Source organism: Schistocerca nitens, chromosome 4, assembly GCF_023898315.1.
Source record: "Schistocerca nitens isolate TAMUIC-IGC-003100 chromosome 4, iqSchNite1.1, whole genome shotgun sequence".
NCBI lineage: Eukaryota > Metazoa > Arthropoda > Insecta > Orthoptera > Acrididae > Schistocerca > Schistocerca nitens.
Genome location: NC_064617.1, coordinates 84,482,789 through 84,509,870, shown reverse-complemented (window position 1 = coordinate 84,509,870; position 27,082 = coordinate 84,482,789). Strand labels below are relative to the sequence as shown.

The following is a 27,082-nucleotide window of genomic DNA, read 5'->3' as shown; positions in this document are numbered from 1 at the left end:
GTAGTCGGGTGCTGGGTCGTCGTTTGATAGCTGTGGCGTAAGTCCAGGTTGGCCGAATTTCCTTGCACATTTGGCTGGTGGCGAGGATTTGTGCTAACGATCGACACATCTCTTTTACAACAATCTCTAAAACCTCCTGATGTACTGGGTCGACATTCTTGACTGCTATTTCTTGCTTAGTTTATCCGACAGTTCTTGTTGCTATAAAATGCAGTATTTCATCTCTCATTACGTGGCATATGAAAGAGACGAGGTAGCGGTGCACTTCCTCAACTGCCAAAGGGCCACATTAGGGAGTCGCTCATACTTGTTCCGTCCGACTCTTTTTCTCTTGCAAGCTCCCGATGTGCTGGCACCACTTGTTGAATAACTCGGTTGTTGTGACAACTGGGTACACGTCTTATGCGACTCCCTTCATCAAGTGTGTTACTTTTGTCAGGTTCTGTCATATTTTGATGCGGAACCTGGCATATGGCCAAAGTACTCTGCATTTACGAGGGTGGTTTGAAAAGTTCTCAGAATAAAATAGAAAAAAAGTACTTACATCACTGACACTTTTTTTAATTTTTCAATGTAGTCTCCTTGTAGATTAATGCACTTGGTTCAACTATGTTCCAGTGCCTTGATCCCATCTCGAAAATGAGTTTCCTAGAGGCCTGCAAAATAGTTGTCAACTCTTTGTTTGAAGTGAATCTTCGTCCACCAAGAAAAATTTTTAGTTTTGGGAAGAAATGGAAGTCTGATAGAGCCATATCAGATGAATAAGGCGGGTGTGGCAACAATCCGTACCTTAGTTCGTCTAATTTTGCCATGGAAACGCCACATGTGTGAGGGTGCGCATTGTCCTGATGGAAGATGACTTTCTTCCTTGTTAAACCTGGCCTTTTCTCGCGTATCTTTTGTTGCAGTTGGTCCAGGAGGCTGGCATAATATTCTTCAGGAATTGTTTGCCCAGCAGCGAGATAATCTACAAACAGGATCCCCTTTGCATTCCAGAACACTGATGCCATAACATTTCCCACCGAAGGAACTATCTTTGCTTTCTTTGGTGGTGGAAAATCAGCATGTTTCCACTGCTTTGACTGTTGTTTTGTCTCTAGAGTATAGTAGTGGACCCAAGTTTCATGTGTGGTCACAAACCGGCGCAAAAAATCTTGTTCATCTCTTCTAAAACAGGCCAAACATTGTTCCAATATGGCCATTTTCATGCGTTTTTGATCCAGCGTCAAGAGTCGTGGCACATCTTGCAGATAATTTTTTTCATTTCTAATTCTTCAGTTAAAATACCCTTTCAGATGACGTCTGGTAAGCACGAGCAATTTCACACCCTTTCAATTGGCGATCCTCCATGACTATATTGTGCACTTTTGCAATGATTTCTGGAGTTGTGACATATCTTGGCCGACCACTGTGTGGATCATCATCTAAGCTCCCCGACGAAATTTAAATACATTTGTTCATTTGGCGACAGTTGTATATGAAGGAGCAGAGTCTCCCAGTGTATTTGGAAAGCGGCATGAATGTCCCTTGCTTTCATACCTTTCTTTAGAAAGTACTTAATCACTGCTTGAATCTCAATTTATTCCATCTTCGCAAATCACTACGCAGAAACAACAACAGAGACACGTCACTACCACAGCTCTCTACCATGAGCACTGACGTGGCACGTGTTTAGAGGCAACAGTGCAATGAACGTCACTTGAAGAACTCATTGCGCTGGCGCTGACCTCTGGTGGTGATTCCGAAAACTTTTCAAACCACTCTGGTATGACTGTGTCGTTTTCCCTGACGATGGGCGCTGGACTTTAATTGTTGACTTGCTGCTGATCGTCGCTAAGCGTTCTCTTCAGTACGACCTGGAATTTATCCCAGCTACTGAGCTTCTCTTCGTTGTTCTCGAACCACTGCTGGGCTCCGCCTGCCAATAAATACACACATCTGCGAAACACGTCACGTCATCCCAACGGTTGTGTCTGGCGACTCGGTCAGATCATTTCACAAATATCGTCGCGTACTGATCAGAATCTACGGAAAACACTGATGATGTGGCTGACTCGCTGCTCGTTTGGAATTCGTTGTTCTTCTGAAAATATAGACCGTGATATCGATGGACTGTTGGTATTCCAATTACTGTCCGTGTAGGCGGCAGCATTTACGTTGCCTAATTGGAATGTCATATGTTAGAACATCTAGAAAATCTGAAAGGAGAAATGGTAAGGCTCAATGGGGTCACTGTGTAACACAAGAACTCTGTGGGTTACTAATTTTTTCGCTGCGATTTTGATGTTCCGATGTGTTTATTGTGTGAAGCAAATGTTGTGCAGTTGAAATAATATTTTCTCGTTATGAAATGTTGAAATGTTATACGCTTTTATATTGTAAATTTGAGAGAATATTAAATGAAAGCTGGCTGTATGTACACACGCTGGGTTATTCAGGATTATAAGTTATTGTCAAAGAGCCTAGTGAAGTGTCGCTGATCGCGCGGGCGCTCCGTCAAATCAGTGTAGAACGCTATAGTTATCTGTATGCAATGTAAACGATCATTGCACATTTTCGACATATTCGGAAATGCCGCCGGCCGTTGTGGTCGAGCGGTTCTAGGCGCTTCAGTCCGGAACCGCGCTGCTGCTGCGGTCGCAGGTTCGAATCCTGCCACGGGCATGGATGTGTGTGCTGTCCTTAGGTTAGTTGAGTTTAAGTAGTTCTAAGCCTAGGCAACTGATGACCTCATATGTTAAGTCCCATAGTGCTTAGAGCCATTTTTTTTTCGGAAATGCCATTTTCGACTATGTTATGATGAAGTGAAAATGGGTCTCGGCCCAAAACTAGTCATCGAATGAATAAAAAGTAAAAATTTGCTACTTGGACTGGCTTTTCATTCTAGTGTAGAGCGGTGTTGAGATGTGAAACAGTGGAGTCGCGTACAAAGAACAGTGGAGACAGTAGTGAGGCGGCGCGTGTGTTGAGACATGGTCGTAAGGCAGCGGGACTAAAAGATGTAAAAGCTCGGTGTGGCCAGGCACAATATAAGATACAGTACAGTACATGAGGTACAGTACAACCACTTCTAGAGAAACCAGTCAACGTGAATTGTGCTGTGGGTCCAGTTTTATTTATTGTGTAGTTGTAAGAAGAGCCTATACCACACAATGTCAACGAACAATGCCTTACATGAACCGACGACGACTAAACATTAAGTAAGATCTGACTAATTATTTGATTAGACTTGCATACGGCTAGCTAGCGTCGCACTTAATTTACTGACTAAATAATAGCAAAATATTTCGAAGCGTTGCTTATCAGTTCTACCTGAGACAATTTATCAAAGTAGCTTCCATCTTATCCATTATTACTAACCTGAGGAAACCGTAATGAATGATAAGCAACTGCAATGTTTTCCTATAAAAGAAATGAGTCGATTAAAATAACTAAGCAGCGAGCAACTTTTTGCTACGTTGAAAGAAGTAACGGTGATTAAAGTTTCAATTGTATGCAAGAGAGTAATTAACCAAAAAGTTTAGTAATTTGAACAGTAATTTGGGTATTTTTTAATGGTAAATAAGTTTTCATTTTACGCAACTACGATCAGTCAGTGATGTTCGTTAAGTCTTGAAAAAACAATGGTAGTAATATAAGAAGTGATTTTCAGTAACTGTTAGTGAATAACAGAGATCAACAAATCAGTAAAATGATTTATTGAAATTTGACATCGTTTTGCAATTAAAACTTAGCTTTGTAGATTACGTTACTGTGAATTACATGAAAGTGATTATTGAACATGGCTCTGATCATTATGATAACTCCCAATTTAAGTGACGCAAAACGAAAGACGGTAAGTAAGACATGGAGCGACGTCATGATTTTGCATTTTACGTAACAATTCACAGCTAATGAAATTTTGTTGTTTAAAAGTATTTTACCACTGTGACACATCCATTTGAAGTCGTGATAACGTAATATTTAACAATTTCGAGCTATTTTCACCTGCTAACGAACCAAGTATTTTTATATAAATTTACGAGTAAGAAAACTCAGTAGAAGTCTTTCCCGCCCAACTTCAGATACACGGTTGATTTAAGTTCTCGCCAACCAGAAGTGTAAAGTATAGAAAAATAACCACCATAGCCTTATCACCAAATAAATCGACCTGCAGCACACCAGACAACCACTACGTCACACTGCAGGCATTACAGCTCGCCGCTGCGTGCAAAAGGCCAAGCAACATAGAAACTGGGCAACAGCTAACAAGAAGAATGTAGTGTGGTACAGTGACGATTTTAATATTCGCATTATACTACGTTCCGCGTGCATCAAAAGTCGAATGAGGCGTTTAATAAGCTGTTTGTGGAGATGAAAGATCAAATCACAGATGGTTCTGTGATATCCTGGGGCAGAGCGTTCATTGAACCACCTCAAGCTGTCTCGCTACCGTTCCACTCTAGAACGACACGCGGGAAAAACGAGCACTTAATTTTTTCTGTGTGAGCCCTGATTTCTCTTATTTTATCGTGATGATCATTTCTCCCTATGTAGGTGGGTACTAACAGAATGTTTTCGTAGTCGGAGGAGAAAATTGGTGATTGAAATTTCATGAGAAGATCCCGTCGCAACGAAAAACGCCTTTGTTTTAATAATTGCCACTCCAATTCACGTTTCTTGTCTGTGGCAATATCTCCCATATTTCGTGATAACACAAAACGAGCTGCCCTTCTCTGTACTTCTTCGATGACATCCGTCACCTGATGCGGATCCCACACCGCACAGCAATCAGTACTCCAGCATAGGGCGGACAAGCGTGGTGTAAGCAGTTTCTTTTGTAGATGTGTTGCACCTTCTAAATGTTCTGCCAATGAATCGCAGTCTTTGGTTTGCTCTACCCACAACATTATCTATGTGATCGTTCCAATATAGGTTATTTGAAATTGTAATCCCTAAGTATTTAGTCCTCCCCCCATGAACCATGGACCTTGCCGTTGGTGGGGAGGCTTGCGTGCCTCAGCGATACAGATAGCCGTACCGTAGGTGCAACCACAACGGAGGGGTATCTGTTGAGAGGCCAGACAAACGTGTGGTTCCTGAAGAGGGGCAGCAGCCTTTTCAGTAGTTGCAGGAGCAACAGTCTGAATGATTGACTGATCTGGCCTTGTAACATTAACCAAAACGGCCTTGCTGTGCTAGTACTGCGAACGGCTGAAAGCAAGGGGAAACTACAGCAGTAATTTTTCCCGAGAGCATGCAGCTTTACTGTATCGTTAAATGATGATGGCGTCCTCTTGGGTAAAATATTCCGGAGGTAAAATAGTCCCCCATTCGGATCTCCGGACGGGGACTACTCAAGAGGATGTCGTTATCAGGAGAAAGAAAACTGGCGTTCTACGGATCGGAGCGTGGAATGTCAGATCCCTTAATCGGGCAGGTAGGTTAGAAAATTTAAAAAGGGAAATGGATAGGTTAAAGTTAGATATAGTGGGAATTAGTGATGTTCGGTGGCAGGAGGAACAAGACTTCTGGTCAGGTGAATACAGGGTTATAAATATAAAATCAAATAGGGGTAAGGCAGGAGTAGGTTTAATAATGAATAAAAAAATAGGACTGCGGGTAAGCTACTACAAACAGCATAGTGAACGTATTATAGTGGCCAAGATAGACACGAAGCCCATGCCTACTACAGTAGTACAAGTTTATATGCCAACTAGCTCTGCAGATGACGAAGAAATTGAAAAAATGTATGATAAAATAAAAGAAATTATTCAGATAGTGAAGGGAGACGAAAATTTAATAGTCATGGGTGACTGGAATTCGTCAGTAGGAAAAGGGAGAGAAGGAAACATAGTAGGTGAATATGGATTGGGGCTAAGAAATGAAAGAGGAAGCCGTCTGTTAGAATTTTGCACAGATCATAACTTAATCATACCTAAACTTGGTTCAAGACTCATAAAAGAAGGTTGTATACATGGAAGAATCCTGGAGATACTAAAAGGTATCAGATAGATTATATAATGGTAAGACAGAGATTTAGGAACCATGTATTAAATTGTAGGACATTTCCAGGGGCAGATGTGGACTCCGACCACAATCTATTGGTTATGAACTGTAGACTAAAACTGAAAAAATTGCGAAAAGGTGGGAATTTAAGGAGATGGGAACTGAATAAACTGACTAAACCAGAGGTTGCACAGAGTTTCAGGGAGAGCATAAGGGAACAATTGACAGGAATGGGGGAGAGAAATACAGTAGAAGACGAATGGGTAGCTCTGAGGAATGAAGTAGTAAAGGCAGCAGAGGATCAAGTATGTAAAAAGACGAGGGCTAGTACAAATCCTTGGGTAACAGAAGAAATATTGAATTTAATTGATGAAAGGAGAAAATATAAAAATGCAGTAAATGAAGCAGGCAAAAAGGAATACAAACGTCTCAAAAATGAGATCGACAGGAAGTGCAAAATGGCTAAGCAGGCAAGACTAGAGGACAAATGTAAGGATGTGGAGGCTTATCTCACTAGGGGTAAGATAGATACAGCCTACAGGAAAATTAAAGAGACCTTTGGAGATAAGAGAACCACTTGTATGAATATCAAGAGCTCAGATGGAAACCCAGTTCTAAGCAAAGAGGGGAAAGCAGAAAGGTGGAAGGAGTATATAGAGGATCTATACAAGGGCGATGTACTTGAGGACAATATTATGGAAATGGAAGAGGATGTAGATGAAGATGAAATGGGAGATACGATACTGCGTGAAGAGTTTGACAGTGCTCTGAAAGACCTGAGTCGAAACAAGGCCCCCAGAGTAGACAACATTCCATTAGAACTACTGACAGCCTTGGGAGAGCCAATCCTGACAATCCCAAAGTCAATCCTGACAAAACTGGTGAGCAGGTGCTGACAGATGTGAAAATTACCGAACAATCAGTTTAATAAGTCACAGCTGCAAAATAATAACACGAATTATTTACAGACGAATGGAAAAACTGGTAGAAGCCGACCTCGGGGAAGATCAGTTTGGATTCCGTAGAAACACTGGAACACGTGAGGCAATACTGACCTTACGACTTATCTTAGAAGAAAGATTAAGGAAAGGCAAACCTACGTTTCTAGCATTTGTAGACTTAGAGAAAGCTTTTGACAATGTTGACTGGAATACTCTCTTTCAAATTCTAACGGTGGAAGGGGTAAAATACAGGGAGCGAAAGGCTATTTACAATTTGTACAGAAACCAAATGGCAGTTGTAAGAGTCGAGGGGCATGAAAGGGAAGCAGTGGTTGGGAAGGGAGTGTGACTGGATTGTAGCCTGTCCCCGATGTTATTCAATCTGTATATTGAGCAAGCAGTAAAGGAAACAAAAGAAAAATTTGGAGTAGGTATTAAAATCCAGGGAGAACAAATAAAAACTTTGAGGTTCGCCGATGACATTGTAATTCTGTCAGAGACAGCAAAGGACTTGGAAGAGCAATTGAATGGAATAGACAGTGTCTTGAAAGGAGGATATAAGATGAACATCAACAGACGCAAAACAAGGATAATGAAATGTAGTCGAATTAAGTCGGGTGATGCTGAGGGAATTAGGTTAGGAAATGAGACACCTAAAGTAGTAAAGGAGTTTTGCTATTTGGGGAGCAAAATAACTGATGATGGTCGAAGTAGAGAGGATATAAAATGTAGACTGGCAATGGCAAGGAAAGCGTTTCTGAAGAAGAGAAGTTAACATCGAGTATAGATTTAAGTGTCAGGAAGTCATTTCTGAAAGTATTTGTATGGAGTGTAGCCATGTATGGAAGTGAAACATGGACGATAAATAGTTTGAACAAGAAGAGAATAGAAGCTTTCGAAATGTGGTGCTACAGAAGAATGCTGAAGATTAGATGGGTAGATCACATGACTAATGATGAAGTATTGAATAGGACTGGGGAGAAGAGAAGTTTGTGGCACAACTTGGCTAGAAGAAGGGATCGGTTGGTAGGACATGTCCTGAGGCATCAATGGATCACCAATTTAGTATTGGAGGGCAGCGTGGAGGGTAAAAATCGTAGAGGGAGACCAAGAGATGAATACACTAAGCAGATTCAGAAGGATGTAGGTTGCAATAGGTCCTGGTAGATGAAGAAGCTTGCACAGGATAGATTAGCATGGAGAGCTGCATCAAACCAGTCTCTGTACTGAAGACCACAACAACAACAATAAGTATTTAGTTGAATTTACAGCCTTAAGATTTATGTCACTTATCGGTAATCGAAATTTATCGGATTTCTTTTAGTACTCATGTGAATAACTTCACACTTTCCTTTATTCAGGGTCAATTGCCACTTTTCGCGCCATACAGATATCTTATCTAAATCATTTCGCAATTCGTTTTGGTCATCTGATGACTGTACAAGACGGTAAATGACGGCATCATCTGCAAACAATCTAATAGTGCTACTCAGATTGTCTCCTTTGTCGTTATTACAGATCAGGGACAATAGAGGGCCTATAACTCTTCCTGGGCGAACACCGGATGTTACATCTGTTTTACTCAATGACTTTCCGTCTATTACTACGAACTGTGATCTTTCTGACAGACAATCACGAATCCAGTTGCACAACTGAGGCGATATTCCATAGGCACGCAGTTTGGTTAGAAGACGCTTGTGAGGAACGGTGTCGAAAGCCTTCTGGAAATCTAAAAATATGGGATCAATTTGTCATCCCCTGTAGATAGCACTCGTTACTTCATGAGTATAAAGAACTAGTTGTGCTTCACAAGAGCGGTGTTTTCTAAATCCGTGCTGACTATATGTCAATAAATCGTTTTCTTAGATGTAATTCATAATGTTGGAACACAGTATATGTTCCAAAACCCTACTGCAAATCGACGTCAGTGATATGGGCCTGTAATTCAGCGGATTACTCCTATTTCCCTTTTTGGGTATTGGTGTGACTTGAGCAATTTTCCAGTCTTAGGTACGGAACTTTCTGTGGGCGAGGGGTTGTATATAATTGCTCAAAATAGAGCTATTGCATCAGCATACTCTGAAAGAAACCTAACTGGTATACAATCTGGATCGGAGACCTTGCCTTTGTTAAGTGATTTAAGCTGCTTTACTACACTGAGGATATCTACTTCTATGTTTCTCATCTTGGCAGTTGTTCTTGATTGGAATTCAGGAATATTTACTTCGTCTTCTTCGGTGAAGGAGTTTCGGAAAACCGTGTCTAATAACTGTGCTTTAGTGGCGCTGTCATCAGTGACTTCACCATTGTTATCGCGCAGTGGAAGTATTGATTGTTCTTCTGTAGTAGAGGGTTACATGCATACATTTCTGAATGGTGACGACGCAGGCCCTCATCGCATCTCGACTGTCCCCATAAATAATCCGATCTTAATGCCACAGAAAATATGTTGGACTATTTGACATGGCGGATGAAACGTAGCAAACATCCCCACATTACGGTAGCTCTGCGGAATCTAATCATCATTGTCTGTCTTGACCTGGATATGGCAGACCTGAAAAAGATTTAGGAGTAGGGACATTAACAGGGCTACAGGCCTCCTTGGGGTGACTGTTTCTTGTATGGTTCGCTTACAACATTGTGAAACACCAATTACCGATTCAATATCTACAAGTGTTCGACTCACTCTGAAACCTTGATAGTTCTCATGGTGGAATACAGGCCTATGGAATCCATTGTGTGAGTTGAAGCCATGACTAGGTTACTGACTACTAAAATTTTCACACTATACATAGTAATATAAATGCTGTACCTGGGGAAGAGGTTTAACATCTGGCTGGATGTGTAGCCCAGTGACTTCCACGAAATTCGGAAGGTTCGGTCTGGGGTAGCTCTGGGTGAAGTGGTTAGTGATGAGCATCAGACTGAAATTTCTCTCCAGTTCGAATATCGACGGCACTTCAGGACCAAAATTATTCTTCAATATAGCGTCGTGTTTCGGCAACACAACATTGAACCACAGATAATTGAAGTAGAACCATACGCAAGAGCTGTAGAGCCTCTGCCAAAATGACAAATGGTCGGAATAAGGATGGGCCCACCAGGGTGAATAGGCTGGGTTGTCCGGGTTACCGTGCGTCCAGTGGGTGTAAGGATAGGCTCCGAGGGTCACGAGCCCCACCATGGGTGGCGAACCCACTGCGTGAGCCACGCCGTAGAAGCACGGCAACAACGACCTCTCCATGATGTACAGGTCGAACTTCTGCGCCGACCTGTAACAGCAGTTTATGAGTAGGTACTTACGTGTCTTCTGTCCTGAAACAATTGAGTATTGGCAGTAAGTAATTTGCAGTGGTGCACGTACTTCAAGAAGCTGATCATCTCTGGACTATTAAGCCCATCTTCGCAGAGAGGACCTGAGGGGCCTGGTATGCCTGACGCAAACTCCATAGGGCTCCAGTCACGCATGGCGAGGTCCATCCATCTGACAGACATCCTAAGGTGTTTATACGTCGGCGATATGTCGATCTCCGTCAAATTTTTTATAGGCTTCTGTAAACGAAAAAGTTAAATGGAATAATAACAGGCATCCATTCAATACTTAGCAGTCAGTTGATTAGAACACTTAAAATCGTAAATAAAGTTTGGCGGACTCAGCACACCATAGTTACCCAGTGGTGGGCCGGCAACCTGGGTGCAGGTATTTACCAAGCACTACGGGAGACTATGCGCAGTGAGAACGCTGTTTCTACCCAGCATACTGTCTGACAGTATTTGTAAGCGATAGCCAGTGTACTATTGCACAAACGAAACTGCGTGATACCGTATACAAAGGGAATGTAGGACGTTGCTGAGGGATATTTTTTTAGTATTTTGGCATCACCAACCCATAGTCATCATTTGTTATCTCAAGTACCTTTGTTTAGGGTAAAACACAACGGCGAAGCAGCCTGTGAGATGAAAAAATCACTGTAACACGGCAGGTTCAAATGTCCAAATGTGCGGTTCTAGGCGCTAGAGTCTGAAGCCGAGCGACCGCTACGGTCCCAGGTTCGAATCCTGCCTCGGGCATGGATGTGTGTGATGTCGTTAGGTTAGTTAGGTTTAATTAGTTCAAAGTTCTAGGCGACTGATGACCTCAGAAGTTAAGTGGCATAGTGCTCAGAGCCATTTGAACCATTTGTTCAAATGTGCGTGAATTCGTAAGGGACCAAACTGCTGAGGTCATCGGTCCCACGACTTAACACACTACTTAAACACGATAAACGATGACAGCCATAAACAGTTGCAGGATAAAAATTTATTAAAATTTCTTGACCAAGGTTTCGGTGCATATAAATATACCTTCATCAGAAGTAAAAAATCTGAAATTACATCATGTAATGGAGATTAATAAAACAATTGTGCCACAGGCGGAGTAATGGTGCTAAACTGTTCGCTTTGACCCTGTGCCCATAGTCATGTTGTACTAATGGAGAAGATGTCTCAATTATTGACGATGCCTTTGGCACAATTGTTTTATTAATCTCCATTACATGATGTAATTTCGATTTTTTACTTCTGATGAAGGTATAGTTATATGTACCGAAACCTTGGTCAAGAAATTTTAATAAATTTTTATCCTGCAACTATTTATGGCTGTCATCCTTTATCGTGAAGAATTTCAACAGTTGCTGCTGCAGCCATGTTTAAAATCTTGAGACACTACTTAAACTAACTTATGCTGAGAACAATACACCCACCCATGCCCGAGGGAGGACTCGAACCTCCGGCGGGATGGGCCTCGCAATCCGTGACATGGCGCCCAAGACCGCACGGCCACTCCGAGCGGCAACACGAAAGGGTCAGGTTACTTGTGGAAGACTAAGTACAGATGCAAACATAATGCGACGTGGGTACCACCGCTAACGGAAATGTTCAGCGTAGCATCGTCGTGCCGCTTTTCCATTGTATTGGGTGAAACAGTACACGAGGCGCATCTCTGCCAACTCCTCATTAGTAACCATACCCGTACTGCTTGGTCACGTACGACTAATACTGCAGGAATAGCAAAACCTGAGAGAGAACCGAGGACTAGTGAAAGCAAGGTTCAAAGCGAAGAGTAAACTAGGCATTACTGTTGTCAACAGCGAGGACCGTGAGTGAATGGAACAAGTTTGTTTCCAGATGAGATACACACTACATAACGCCGACATTAGTATTCTTATACATATATTTTCCGTGCAAAACAGGGACAAAGATAAAGGCAGTTAAACGACAGAGCAGAACCAATTATTCTGTAACGAGCCGCCGTATAACATGGATCTCTTGGACCAAAATACTCACAAATTATTCCTATATCCCAGAATAAGTGTCAAAATTTTGTCGGTGGCGTTGAGGGTGGCCCTGTACAATGTAAGTGTCTTTTATTACACCAATGGTAAGCCCGACGCTAGACTGGAAACTTAGTGAAAGCACTACACGAGTACCGTACTCACAGATTTTTCTCAACTGGAAAAATATCTGGCTAAGAAATAAAAATTAAGGTCATGACTACCATATTACATCAATTACAGGTAGAACCCGATATACGCGGATTCATTACTCGCCGATTATTCGTTATCCGCGTTTTCGCAAATATGCGATTTCAGTTTCAAGTCCAGCGTTGCCTTCTGTTAACGGTACGTGGAAGCAGTAATGCGTTGCTGCATCTTCTGTCGTGTTTTTCGAGACGTGAATCATCATTTCAGATCGGTAGAACTGTGAAGTTGCACGTGACAGCATATGTATTTAAAATGTTAGGTGAGCCGTGGTAAAAATTGCTGTTTTGTAAGAGCGTAGTGTGAAGCAGTCTCCCTCCGTTTCAGGCGGTGGCGCCGCTACGGCAGTCCCAGCTTTGGTGTCTCCCTCTGGTGGGAAAGGGGAAAGGTTGCCTGTTCACGTGCATTTAAGGGGCGCTATGAGCTCGCCAGCGTGCGGTCTGGGTCAATCTCTCGTCCCCAGCTTGCTGCTCTGTCTCTCGTCCGAATTTGTGGCGCAGTGAGAGAACTCAACGAGTGGTCGCCCGGTTGGGGGTTTAGTTCCTGCATCCGAGTCTGCGCGTTAGGCCGCCAGTCTGCTCGAGTCGCTCAGGCAACGGTCATTGGCGGTTGGATCGATCGATCGGTTGGTCGGTCGCGCACTGAGACACCAGACGACTTGTCCGCGTTGAGCGTCGGAGCATTTGAGGTCGCCACGTGAGTCCAGTGGGCCGCGCTGTATAGCGAGGGATAGTGGCTTCGCGGCCGACACGAGAGCAACAGGAGTCAACCAACGACATCGGTTGCGACGCCTTCCTTCGTCCGTTGAAGCTGCTGGCAGCGGACAGTTCAGGAGAGCGTTTTGGGGGTGCTGCGCCAGGTCTTCGCTAGAAATCGCAGTTTATTAGGAGTTACGTGATTGGTGATATGTTGTTTCATTTTCTTGTTAAATTCTACTTGTTTTCTTGGTGAGGTCACCAGCCGCTTTGTTTTGGGCTCATCCCACCATTCTTCTCCGTTTGCCCACCCGCGGGAAGGTGGTTATTTATAAATTGGGTTGTCCGTTTATCCCTTGTGGAGTAGGGGCGGGTTAGAAAAACCTGCGGTTCGGGTTGTTCAGTAATATCCCTGTCACTGTCCCATACGTTAATGCTGCATCTGTCATGTTTGTCGGATTCGGTGTGTTAACGAATTTATTGCTTGAAGTGTAACGGCCTAATTCCTGAAAAATGTTTTTATCTTGTCTATCATCTTGAGAGGCGGTATATGTGTACTGTAGAGCATGTTTGGCCAACCTTGTATAATTTTATGTAAGATTGCATTTCATGGGCTTTTATTTAAATGTTCATTTTAGCATACAAAGTTGCCACCCTTCCACCGTAAGACTTTTCTTAGAAGTTAAAATCAAGTTGCACCTTCGGTGGCAAGTTGATCTTTTAGTTTTAGTGTTTTGTATCAGTTCCATCCCTCCTACGGGGTGCATAGTTTATATGCTTGTGTGAATTGTTAAAACTTTTGCTTTAAGGTAATCTGATGTGTTGCAGATTTGCACCTGTGTAGTCTTTCAGAGGTTGTTGTGGGCGGTCGTGACTACGGCCGTGTCAAAAGGGAGCGGCAAGGATCTCAGCCCGAAAGCTCATACACTCAAAAATTTGTTTCTTTCTGCCTCTGAATAAATTGTAACTTGATATTTAGAGGGAGCTTCGTGCTCATTATTTTAAATCTGTTTCTTAAAAAAACAAAGCTTTTAGGAATAAAATTCCCATTTTTTAAAAGCGATTTCATTTTGATTTCATCAGTTACTCCCTGGCAACTACTTCCACGCTCACATAGTGTGATTAAATGTGTTAATGTTCTTAATGAATCGCTAGTAAATAAAGTAAATTTTTAAGAATATTCTTTGAAATTAAATTCACGGTTCATTAGGTAAAAGCATAAGGTGTTCCTGTCGAGGGAGGAAGAGTGTACAAAGGCCGTATTCATTAGAAACAAAGTTGAAAGTTTTGGATGGCTGTGAGAAATGTGAAGGTATTGTTGACATTCAGCGTGCTTTGTGACGTAGTGACCGCACTGCGAGAACTATTCGTGACAATGCGGAATCAATTCGAAAAAGTGCTCAATGTGCAATTAACTTAAGTGTGACTAGAGTGATGAAATCTCGCTCGGAGGCGATGGAAAGAATGGAATAAATGCTAAGTCACTGGACTGAGCACCACAGCCAACAGCAAGTGCCTCTCTCGACTCTGGAACTGCTATTCTAGCTAAAGCCAAGAGCTTATTCGGAGATTTAACGAAAGAAGAGAACTACCCATCACTCTTTTCGGCAGACTCAGCTTGGTTTGGTCATCTTTAGCATCATTTTAGCTTTCACAATCTTAAATCACAGGAGAGACGGTGAAACGTCCCCTTTGAACAATAATACAGGACTGTGCTTAAACTGACGCACAATATTTTTAGCGCAACGCAATCTGACTTTCAATAATCTCTACAAGAGAATGGCCCTGACTAACATTAACCTGTACTTTTCACAAATCACTTACCTCACAAAAATCTTGGTTACTCCCACTACTGCAATACAGCAAGCGCCACTAATGCCAGCAAAATAAAAGATTCAAACTATGGAAGGCACTAACTACTGATAGGGATAGTTAGCAAATGAAAGATATTAATAGAGAACAAACAATGTATTTACCTTGATATCATCACATATATACACTCCTGGAAATTGAAATAAGAACACCGTGAATTCATTGTCCCAGGAAGGGGAAACTTTATTGACACATTCCTGAGGTCAGATACATCACATGATCACACTGACAGAACCACAGGCACATAGACACAGGCAACAGAGCATGCACAATGTCGGCACTAGTACAGTGTATATCCACCTTTCGCAGCAATGCAGGCTGCTATTCTCCCATGGAGACGATCGTAGAGATGCTGGATGTAGTCCTGTGGAACGGCTTGCCATGCCATTTCCACCTGGCGCCTCAGTTGGACCAGCGTTCGTGCTGGACGTGCAGACCGCGTGAGACGACGCTTCATCCAGTCCCAAACATGCTCAATGGGGGACAGATCCGGAGATCTTGCTGGCCAGGGTAGTTGACTTACACCTTCTAGAGCACGTTGGGCGGCACGGGATACATGCGGACGTGCATTGTCCTGTTGGAACAGCAAGTTCCCTTGCCGGTCTAGGAATGGTAGAACGATGGGTTCGATGACGGTTTGGATGTACCGTGCACTATTCAGTGTCCCCTCGACGATCACCAGTGGTGTACGGCCAGTGTAGGAGATCGCTCCCCACACCATGATGCCGGGTGTTGGCCCTGTGTGCCTCGGTCGTATGCAGTCCTGATTGTGGCGCTCACCTGCACGGCGCCAAACACGCATACGACCATCATTGGCACCAAGGCAGAAGCGACTCTCATCACTGAAGACGACACGTCTCCATTCGTCCCTCCATTCACGCCTGTCGCGACACCACTGGAGGCGGGCTGCACGATGTTGGGGCGTGAGCGGAAGACGGCCTAACGGTGTGCGGGACCATAGCCCAGCTTCATGGAGACGGTTGCAAATGGTCCTCGCCGATAGCCCAGGAGCAACAGTGTCCCTAATTTGCTGGGAAGTGGCGGTGCGGTCCCCTACGGCACTGCGTAGGATCCTACGGTCTTGGCGTGCATCCGTGCGTCGCTGCGGTCCGGTCCCAGGTCGACGGGCACGTGCACCTTCCGCCGACCACTGGCGACAACATCGATGTACTGTGGAGACCTCACGCCCCACGTGTTGATCAATTCGGCGGTACGTCCACCCGGCCTCCCGCATGCCCTCTATACACCCTCGCTCAAAGTCCGTCAACTGCACATACGGTTCACGTCCACGCTGTCGCGGCATGCTACCAGTGTTAAAGACTGCGATGGAGCTCCGTATGCCACGGCAAACTGGCTGACACTGACGGCGGCGGTGCACAAATGCTGCGCAGCTAGCGCCATTCGACGGCCAACACCGCGGGTCCTGGTGTGTCCGCTGTGCCGTGCGTGTGATCATTGCTTGTACAGCCCTCTCGCAGTGTCCGGAGCAAGTATGGTGGGTCTGACACACCGGTGTCAATGTGTTCTTTTTTCCATTTCCAGGAGTGTATATATATATATATATATATATATATATATATATATATATATAGAGAGAGAGAGAGAGAGAGAGAGAGAGAGCAGTTCATGACAAATTTCAAAACTCCGCCATCTCTCTCCCCACATCCACCACTGCTGGCGGCTCACCTCCAACTGCGCAACGCTACGCGCTGTTCACAGCCAGCTGCCTAACACTACAATGGCGAGTATTACAACAATGCAAAGCAGCCACAGACTGCACACAGCACAGCCAGTGATTTTCATACAGAGGTGGCGTTACCAATAAAAAAACCGAAACAGCCTACTTACATAGCCCCCATGCTCCCCACAAAAAATTTTACAAATTGGTTTGGGCAGTGGCCAATACAGATTTGAAAAAAAAATTTTGTAATTACAATAACAAAGAAATCAAATGCACGCACTTATTGATACAATGTTGGTCAAAAGCTAAAATTTTCTCACAGTCCATAAAGACAGTCCTGATCATTCATCACATTGCAGTGTTTTTCTCAAAGTCTGAGCAGGAAAAGAAAATGCACATGGAAGTAGTGGATTTCCATGCAATCTTGAAGAAGTAGCGTTGTCCTTACAAACGGAAAGACAGTGCTGACTCTCGACATGCAGACAGGTCATGGGCCACAACAGAGCAAACCCACAGCGGAGTCAGTCGACGTTTTGAAGAGTATTGGTGGGTAGGTCATCACAGAGCAGACTCACTGTAGTCCTGGTAGAGATTACGGTATTGGTGGGCCACCAGAGGTGCATACTCAATGCAGTCCTTGTAGAGATAATGGGACTGATGGATCATCAGAGACGTAGACCCACTGTAGTCCTTGTAGAGATAATGGTACTGGTGGGTCATCAAAGATGCAGACCCACTGTAGTCCTTGTAGAGATGGCCAGCAGCCATCTGTTGTGACTATGCAGGTGCACAATCACCATTGAACAGTCTTGCGGATAATAGAGCAAGTCCATAACCACCACTTGTGCACTCACAAAGTTTTTGAATTGTCCTGATAACCAGCAATGCTGTTAACCAGTTCCTTGCCGAATTATTAACACACGTGCAAACACTAACAGTCCCTACTTCTCACATATTGTCCATATACTATGACCAATAGAAACGTGTGCAGTGAAATGTAACTTACAAGTTACTTAATTTGATGAACTGCTGTCAATTACAATTTCATAACATGAGAATACAATTACAAAGGTACAAAATACATCATTAAAGAACATAACAATACAGATAACATTTGTAGTAATATGGGCTTTACAAAAGAATAGAAATAACATATAAATCAGTGTCACAGGAATTATGACATAAGTACATACATAAAAGATCAGAATAATTATTGAAACATCGACTTCACACATGAGCATTAAAACAAAACAGAATAAATAATGTCTAAGCATCTTTACAAAGTAAATAACATATTAGCAATGCAAATTATATTTGAGGAGAACAGTATTCCTCATCATAGTTCATGTAGCTGAGTATCAGAAGAGAAAAAAGTTCTATGAAACAGTACACAGAGACAGGAAGAAAACAAATACACAAGGGTGCACAAACACATAGGGGGATAACACAATGGAAAGGACAGGGTTTCTTTTACTGCAGTATTTTGCAAACAAAACTTTCTTTACTTCTCAGAGATCTCCCATCATTCATCATTATTCCCAAAAAGTCTTATCAATACCTCTTTTCTGTATTCTAACCATATTTCTTTCAAAATAATCATGGCTCATTGTACAATACTCATGTTGGCCCAAAACGTTTTCATATACCTTGTCAATGCATTGCTTCCAATTCATCATAGTTAGTTTCTTATATAGTCTACCCCCTCTTAAGCTAACTTAAATCTACTGAGCTCAGATGCTAAACTAAGGGACGAGGCAATGCAGCAGCACAAAACAATTAACACAAACAGCAATGATCAAAAATACAAATGGCGAATCAAGCAGCATAAATTACAACTAATATAAGGCAATGAGCAGCAAACAAGAAAAATAAATCAGTAGTAAAACTGGCTTAGAAGAGTAACACAAATTAAAATTCAGTAGCACTATTCCTGGCAAACAGCATAACTTATACCTAAACATGACAAAGTTCAAGCAGAAAAAGTATTACACTAAAAATGGCCATGTCTAATACCCATGTCACATCTTAACACTAGAGTGATGCATCACAATTTATTCTACAAAAGAAATTACCAAGTACTTGAAAAGAAAACAATGATTGCAGTTCCTGTGAAGGTAAATGTCTTTTTGTGCTCCCTCATTTTTTTTTTTAAATAATTATTAGTTACTCGATCTGTAGACAGAAAATATTTATATTAGTACATCTATAAAATTTTATTTTAACCAATGCTGCAGTGCAGCTAGAAACTAGATATCAAATGAAATAAGCATTTATGCAAACCAAAGCATAAAAATATCATTCAATAGTCATGTGACGTTTCATAAGTTAGTAGACATTCTCTCAACTCTCGTAGAAAGACGCTTGTCATAATCAGGTGTGCAGATGTAAAAATATTTCTCGTCATTTCATTAGGCATTTCTGTAAATATCATAAATTAAGAGATCCACAGTGTCAACATATGTTTTCAAGTTCGACCGTGTCGTTTTTGCGATGCTCTCTACAAAGGAACGTCAATAGCGAGGATAATGGCCTCCCTTTTTTTTTCTACCTGTGCTGCTGAAAAGGGCTCGCAATAATGGCTTTTTCTCCAGGCGTCTGACACACCTGGCCGCTCACAACGAATTACTTCATGGTCACTTACCTTTCTTAACGAAATATTTACGACAGCAGTTTTCGCTACAGCGACAGTCTCATATAAAAATTTCATAGGTCAAGAATTTGCGTTACAAATCTGTAGAAACGAAATCGTATGAATATAACAGCGTCCAAAAAATTTTCGCCAGCATTGTGATACATTCACGCATATACACACATTTCATAACTCTTAAAGTACGATTCTTGGTTTCCAACATCCTTTTCCACAAATCAGAGTCCCTAAACACTACTCATTATTCCTTACCTTATTACACATATACATATTCGTCGACACTTCTTCAATATATAGCATCAGCTTATTGATCATAAACATACTGCAACAGCATAATACACATAGTCATCGTAATAATAACATCATAACACCTCAGTCAACTCTCAAAATCGTCGTAGCTTCCTCCAATAATTTCAAAACCTAAAAAAATTCTCTGCTCATTTCAATAGTGTCATCTACCTGAAACGTACTTTAAAATCATGATCCCATACCAAATACATCATTCATAGCTCTCATAGTATCACAATCGTTCCGAAAAATATGAACAGTTCACAAAGTATAGACAAAATACAATTTCGTAAGTGTGAAGTTACCCAGCTGTGTAATTGCGTAAACATGTGTCACTGATGTAGTAAAAAAAATGTTTATCTTTCAGTTAAATGCTCTGATAGCTGTGTAATTATGTGTTAGAGAAATATGGTACCGATGTGTAAAGTTGTATAAGCAAATACCATATTAGCTAGGGCTTCTTGTGCTTGCCAAACACATGGTACACAAAGTAGGCGTGTACCCCCCTGAGGATTAATGTAATTATACCCTCAGGTGTTACAGATTACAGCAATGGAATGAAATGTATCACGGAAAACCCTTGTATCATTGCACTTCAAATATATTAAAAAAAATGTTTTTAAGTGCGAAATTAATCACTCAAATACGTGTACTGTAGCGCTAAACTGTGCGTCATGTTGTAAGATAATCTCTGTGGAAGTCTCGTATTTATCGTCCTCCGAAAGCTAAGTTCTGCAGAAGTCAATGTACTTACCTCACGATAAACAAAAGTGAAATGCTTTGTGTATAGATATCGTAGTTATTACGCTTATTGCCGTGATGAGGAAAGTACTGTGCTGTAACGTATTGTTGTACCACGAAAAAGGCTGTCTCATTGTTGCTATACCACAAGAGTTACTACTAAAACATGTTTTTCTTTCCAGAAGAATTCAGAAAGCTGTGCAGATATAAAACAGATACACTGCAAAAGCAACATTGTAAATTGTCACTCATTAGTAGCGTCGTGATAAAACCGTGTAGTTGTCACATAAACTAACCACTGTGTCGTCTGGTATCTCACAGAAAGTACTTTAAATCCAGAATATTTTCAAGTAAACCAAAATGTTGCATGAAAATCTCATTAGCGTTGCCGGTATATGTTCTAAGTATGTGATCCTTATAGTCGTTCCGTGATAGTGGAACTAACAAGCAAGAATGTACACACACAATAACACTGTGACGTCTGTTCACTATAACAATGCAATCGTAATTTCTGTTTAAAAATGTTCCCTAGGTTCTAGACTGGATATTTAACTTCAAACATTGTTGCATGGTAACAGTTTCTAAGTCTGACAATGCATACTAGTAATGTACAGTGAAAAATTTTATGGCGAAGACTAAGTTAAAAAGCAGATTATCTTTCAATAAAAGGTTTTACATGTGAAGTGTGGTGCAATCCTTTACTCTTCATAGTACTCAGAGTTTGAACTTGAATGCAATTATCATGTGGTATACGTCGGCAAAGAATAGTGGAATTTTTCTCAAGGTTAGCGTCTATGTTATTTTTCTCTGGGCCAGCCGGCGCAAGCGGCTGCCTGTGGTGCGAGTCATTGTCTGTCTCTTTGTTGGCGTGCGTCGTTATTGGGATTAGGAGACCTAACTTCTACAAATTCGCCTTGCCGAGAGGGCCCAGCTCTGTTAGAATCCCGCCAGTTCTGATGAAATTCACGTCTGTCGTTATGATTATCTCTTCTGTCGTCATGTCGGTAAATTTCATAACTTCTTTCTTGTCGGTCATGTGGTGGAGAATTTCTTCCTGAATCGTACCTGCGCGCTGGACCGTTGCGTCTGAAATTATTCTGTCTCCCTTGATAATAATAGTTCTGGTTACCATATTGTCTGTTTCTGTGGTTGTCTCTGTCACATTCATTACTACGAAAATGCGATCTTTCTCTGTAACTATTACTCTGCCAGTGGTTGTCATATGGGTGGTGTCTGTTTTGGTCACGATTTACGTTGTAAGAATAGCCTTGTCGTGTCCAGTTATTATTTCTTTCATCGCGGAATTGCGACGGATGTGATCTGTAATTGTTGTGCTCGTGCGTTCCGCGATTGTCAGTGTCAATTTCCAGTTCTTGTAAGAGTCCTTGAAAAGCTTCAATGTCGTCTTTGCAACGTCCTGCCAAAATAATATGTCGTAAATGTTCAGGCAGTTTGATTAAGCAAATGCGGATGAGTTCTGAGGGGCTGTATGGGTTTGAAAGATACTGATTCTTGTGTAACATGTCTTCAAAATATTTCACAAGACTGGAAAATTCAGATTGTTCGAAACGTTTCATCATTATGATGCTATGTTTTACTCGGTCTTGTGTGGCTTGAGACCAATATGCTGAGAGGAAGGCATGGTAAAATTCTCCTTCACTGTGACAATCGTGAATGACAGCTGGTTCATTCTCTAAATAGCCACACATAAATTCTAATCTGTGCTCTAATGACCAGTTGGGAGGAAAACAATGAGAGAACTGATGAAGCCACGCTTGTGGATGAATGTCGTTGGCAGAATTCTTAAATGTTTTGAATTTACGTGTAGTAATGAACAGCTTATAGTCAAAATCATCGTGTCGGCGAGTCGCAAATCGGTCATTGTTACGTCGTGTTGGCGGTTCCATCTCAAAATCCAATGCGCCTTGCCAATTCCCTTCATAATTTCCGAAGTGTCCTGTGTTATTATTTTGTGGTTGTTCCGTATTTCTATGTCCCTCTTCCCGTGTTGGAGTGCGAGTGTCCTCTGAAATACGTAATTCTTGTATTACCTGTGTCAGCTGATCTTGTACTTCCCGGATTTCTACTTGGTGTTGCGTATTAATTTGATTCAGATTATGTTTCAGTTTCCTAATTTGTTCGCTCTCTTCTGTGTCATTAAAGACTACCGGTTTTGTGTCATTCAGATTATCATCTACCTTCGTAGATAAATTATTTAGCTGATCCGAAAGTTCAACTACTTTCTCTGATAATGTACTAATTTCCTCCATGTGTCTTTCTACTGTGTCCTTTAAGTTTTCGTGGGTTTTTGCAAGTTGCGTAACCGAATCGGTAGATGCAACTGAGTCAATTTTAGCTTGCAAGGTCTCATGATTTTCATGAACAATAATTTGCAGTTCTTTTATGGCTGCTTCGTGATTCTGTAATGCATTTTCATGCCGCGAAAAAATAGGTTGAAAATGCTCACAAATTTGTGTTTTTACATCATTACAGACTTTTTGACATTTCGATTCAATGTTATGTAACTCGGTAGTTAAATCTTCACGTGTTTGTTCAAGCTTATTTTCCACTGAGTCTAACTTTTGAAGCTTTTGTTCCAATGTGTCTAATTTTTGAAGCTTTTGCTGTGTTTGTCTCTGATTTTGTTCCATTGTGTCTAACTTTTTAAGATTTTGTTCCACTGTGTCTAACTTTCGAAGATTTTGTTCCATTGTGTCTAACTTTTGAAGCTTTTGTTGTGTTTGTCCCATTTGTTGTATTAATTGTAATAACAATGCACTGGTGTCTGGAACATGTTCCTCAGTGCTTTTCGGCAGCGAATTTGCACTGGAAACATTCACATTTTGACAAGCAGAAAATGTGTCTTGACTTATTTGAGAAAACGGTGAGGATCCAAAACCTGAATCTACAGTATTTGCGAGATCGTGTCGTGTCATTTCGGATTCCTGAGCCGAGCTATTGCCGACCGATCGATCGATAATGCTTCCCTGCTCACTAATTGTTTCACTGCCTACGCCATTGTTTGCCGCCCGCTCCATTTCCCTATGCACAATTACCAAATTACTACTTTGAACATCAGTTAATTCATTACTCGGTGGCGCTAACACACTGCTTTCGTTTTCACTGTCATTTCTCAGTTTACTTTGGAGCCTAGTATTACGTTTTTCTCACACGCCATTATTGTCACAGTATTTCACACGACAACACAGAAAAACACAATTTTAAGAGCAAAAATAGGGGAACACATTAACATAGCACTGAAAATAATATCTAGTTAATTGCAGCTGCGAAATACTTGGTGCAAATCTACATGCATGCCACACCTGTTTTACTGTACAACAATGAAAGACTGCAACTACAAAGGAGATTCTCTCTACAATTACGCGCTAGCAATAAACAAAATCTACACTAATTACACAAACTACAAGAAAAAATCAGAAGATTCCAGTGAGGTATCCTCGGCTAAGGGTCGACATATGAAACGTCCCCTTTGAACAATAATACAGGACTGTGCTTAAACTGACGCACAATATTTTTAGCGCAACGCAATCTGACTTTCAATAATTTCTACAAGAGAATGGCCCTGACTAACATTAACCTGTACTTTTCACAAATCACTTACCTCACAAAAATCTTGGTTACTCCCACTACTGCAATACAGCGAGCGCCACTACTGCCAGCTAAATAAAAGATTCAAACTATGGAAGGCACTAACTACTGATAGGGATAGTTAGCAAATGAAAGATATTAATAGAGAACAAACAATGTATTTACCTTGATATCATCATATATATATATATATATATATATATATATATATATATATATATATATAGAGAGAGAGAGAGAGAGAGAGAGAGAGAGAGAGAGAGAGAGAGAGCAGTTCACGACAAATTTCAAAACTCCGCCATCTCTCTCCCCACATCCACCACTGCTGGCGGCTCACCTCCAACTGCGCAACACTACGCGCTGTTCACAGCCAGCTGCCTAACACTACAATGGCGAGTATTACAACAATGCAAAGCAGCCACAGACTGCACACAGCACAGCCAGTGATTTTCATACAGAGGTGGCGTTACCAATAAAAAAACCTAAACAGCCTACTTACAACGGTTGAGGTAGATGAAGTTGGAGATGAGGAATTTAAGAAGAGTTTAAAGAATTTGTGGCAGAAGAAGACTATACGGCGAAGCAGGTCTTCAGTCTTGATGAAACGGGGTTGTTATGGAAACGAATGTGTAGCTGTACGTCCATTTCCATTGAAGGAAAAATTTTACCGGGATTTAAGGCTGCCAAGGATAGATGCAGCCTTCATTTGGGAAGAAATGTTACAGGGGATTACAAATTAAAACCCTCTTACGATGTATCACTCTCAAAATCTTAGGGAACTAAAGGGTTGCGAAAGAGTATATTATTGTGTGCTTAAGTGCTATATTTATAAGTGTATAAATTTTGCATTAAAATCCGTTTCAAAAAGATGTATTATTGTTGGTAAAAACACTAAGAAACTCTATTTTAAACTGAATACGTTAATAAATGAGAACATGGCCCCATATTTTAATTACAAAATGAGTCTCGATTTTCGCGAATGCGTCAAGCGCGGCGATTTCGCGGAATGTAAATTCCGCGTATAATGAGATTTTCCTGAGCTTCAAAAAATGGCTCTGAGCACTATGGGACTCAACTGCTGTGGTCATTAGTCCCCTAGAACTTAGAACTACTTAAACCTAACTAACCTAAGGACATCACACACATCCATGCCCGAGGCAGGATTCGAACCTGCGACCGTAGCAGTCGCACGGTTCCGAACTGCGCGCCTAGAACCGCGAGACCACCGCGGCCGGCTTACCTGAGCTTGTTTATATATATTTATTTCATTGAGCCACATTTACTGCACCATATTTGCATGAGAGGAAATTTACTATCGAAATTTGCCTACAGTAATCAGATGACCTATTTGTTTAGCTATGTTTGCAACGCTTTTCTACAAAATTTCACTTTTAATAAACCGATGACAGCATTTCGTGTACTTTTGATACTTTTTATCACTGCTTGAAGGAGTAAATTTCATATGAGGTCCTGACATACGAGTACACATTGTACGAAATAGTAACACATCAGTAACCGAAAGGAACTGGAAAGTTTTTCGACTAAACTCACAGCAAGGATAATCAGCCCTTCCTGACAGGTATCCACACAGTGAGAAATTCATTTGTACTAACACTGCATTCGGTAATGAGAATAATTGACACATATTAACTAATCACCAGAAACAACATACAAATGATAGGTTTGTCGCTGCTAATTCCCTAGCAAAATAGCCATGTGGTGCATCTCTACTAACATTCGACACCCCATGCTGCCAGAAGCAAAATACGTAATACTGAAGTGTCGAGGAAACCTATTTGAAAAACATCAAACATCCCACGTAGAAACTAGGAATAGACAGGAAATTTTAAAATAAAGTATGACATGAGGTAAATTGGCCAAAACTAGAAGAAAATTTGGTATAGCTACATGTCCCAAAAGCAATATCTCTTGCAATATGGGCCGTTTTAGTTATGAGGAGTAATGTGTCATATTCAGTGATGTAGGTCGTCACAAGAGCATAGTAAATTATAGCATTACTTGCTTGAGGGTAGATGTAAATCCTCGAGCAATCATGGCGGCATCAGGATCCATTCGTTATCAAGGTGGGAACTTTTCTTCTAGTTTTCACCACACTGCCCCCTGTACCAATATGTGATACACCCTGTACAATGGTCATCCACATTTAAAAAATAAAGATGCTGAGAGTTTAGATATGAATGTTCCAGTATTGGTACCAAGGCTTCCGAAATATCACACCCACGATGATAATGGCAATGAACGGAACCTCTATGTCCGAGAACCTCCTATTACTTGTTAAAGTTGGCGACAACCATTTTCTGTCATTTAACCAAATGTTTTCTTTGTAATAAAACAAGTAGATTTTATGTTGAATATAAATATATCCCTAACAAAAGCAAACGGATAATTGTGCGAAGTCTGAAGAGTAGTGTCTAAGTAGAAATTGAAAATCAAATGCTACCAACTGAAGACGTTGACATTTTCAAGGCTCCACGATGCATCGCTGGAAATCCTCAGCAGCAGTATCTCTCACCGTCTGTCGTTCTCTTCGAACCTTCCATGCCTATGTACCAAGCGAATTATGAAGCAATTTCAACAATTACTTGAAATGCCAGATAGAAATTTACGCTATGAGAAACGAACTGCAATACTAAGCAGCGGTTGTAGTTATCATTTTTTTTTCCAAACGCTCTTTTTGGGATCTGTAGGATAGCCACGAAGGAAGTGTTAAACACCTAAAGCCCTAAAGTTGCTGTATTTAGCAGCAAAAAAGTATGAAAAGACCTTAAATGTTAGGACTTATTTACCTTTTGGCACATTATTTATCGTTATAGAAATGTCCTCATTATCTTGATTCTGTTTTCCATTCTATTTCCTACGTTCTACACATTTTCTACCTTGCTGCTGTAAGAACTTATTTTTCCTTGAAACGCTATGGATTTTGACACTGGTGAGTTTCATCTGAATGTTACAATACGTAATACGAATGTGATTTAACACTGTCGTTGCCAGTGTACCTTATTGCTAAGTAAAGTGTTATCTTAGTTGGTACAACTGATTTTGTGATTCTACTTGCCACTTGCTTTGAAGAACATTTAACC

General features: G+C 41.3%; 1 protein-coding gene across 1 annotated transcript in view; it reads right to left on the bottom strand.

Annotated features, from left to right (window-relative positions):
• Positions 1–27,082, bottom strand: part of LOC126252128 (UDP-glucosyltransferase 2-like) — a 97,417-nt gene that overhangs the window by 57,737 nt on the left and 12,598 nt on the right. Inside the window, exons 3-4 of the mRNA XM_049952994.1 lie at positions 10,294–10,481; positions 9,742–10,201 (exon numbers count right to left, since the gene is read on the bottom strand). Coding sequence (XP_049808951.1) covers positions 9,742–10,201; positions 10,294–10,481 — 648 coding nt within the window. The remainder of the gene's footprint in view (positions 1–9,741; positions 10,202–10,293; positions 10,482–27,082) is intronic.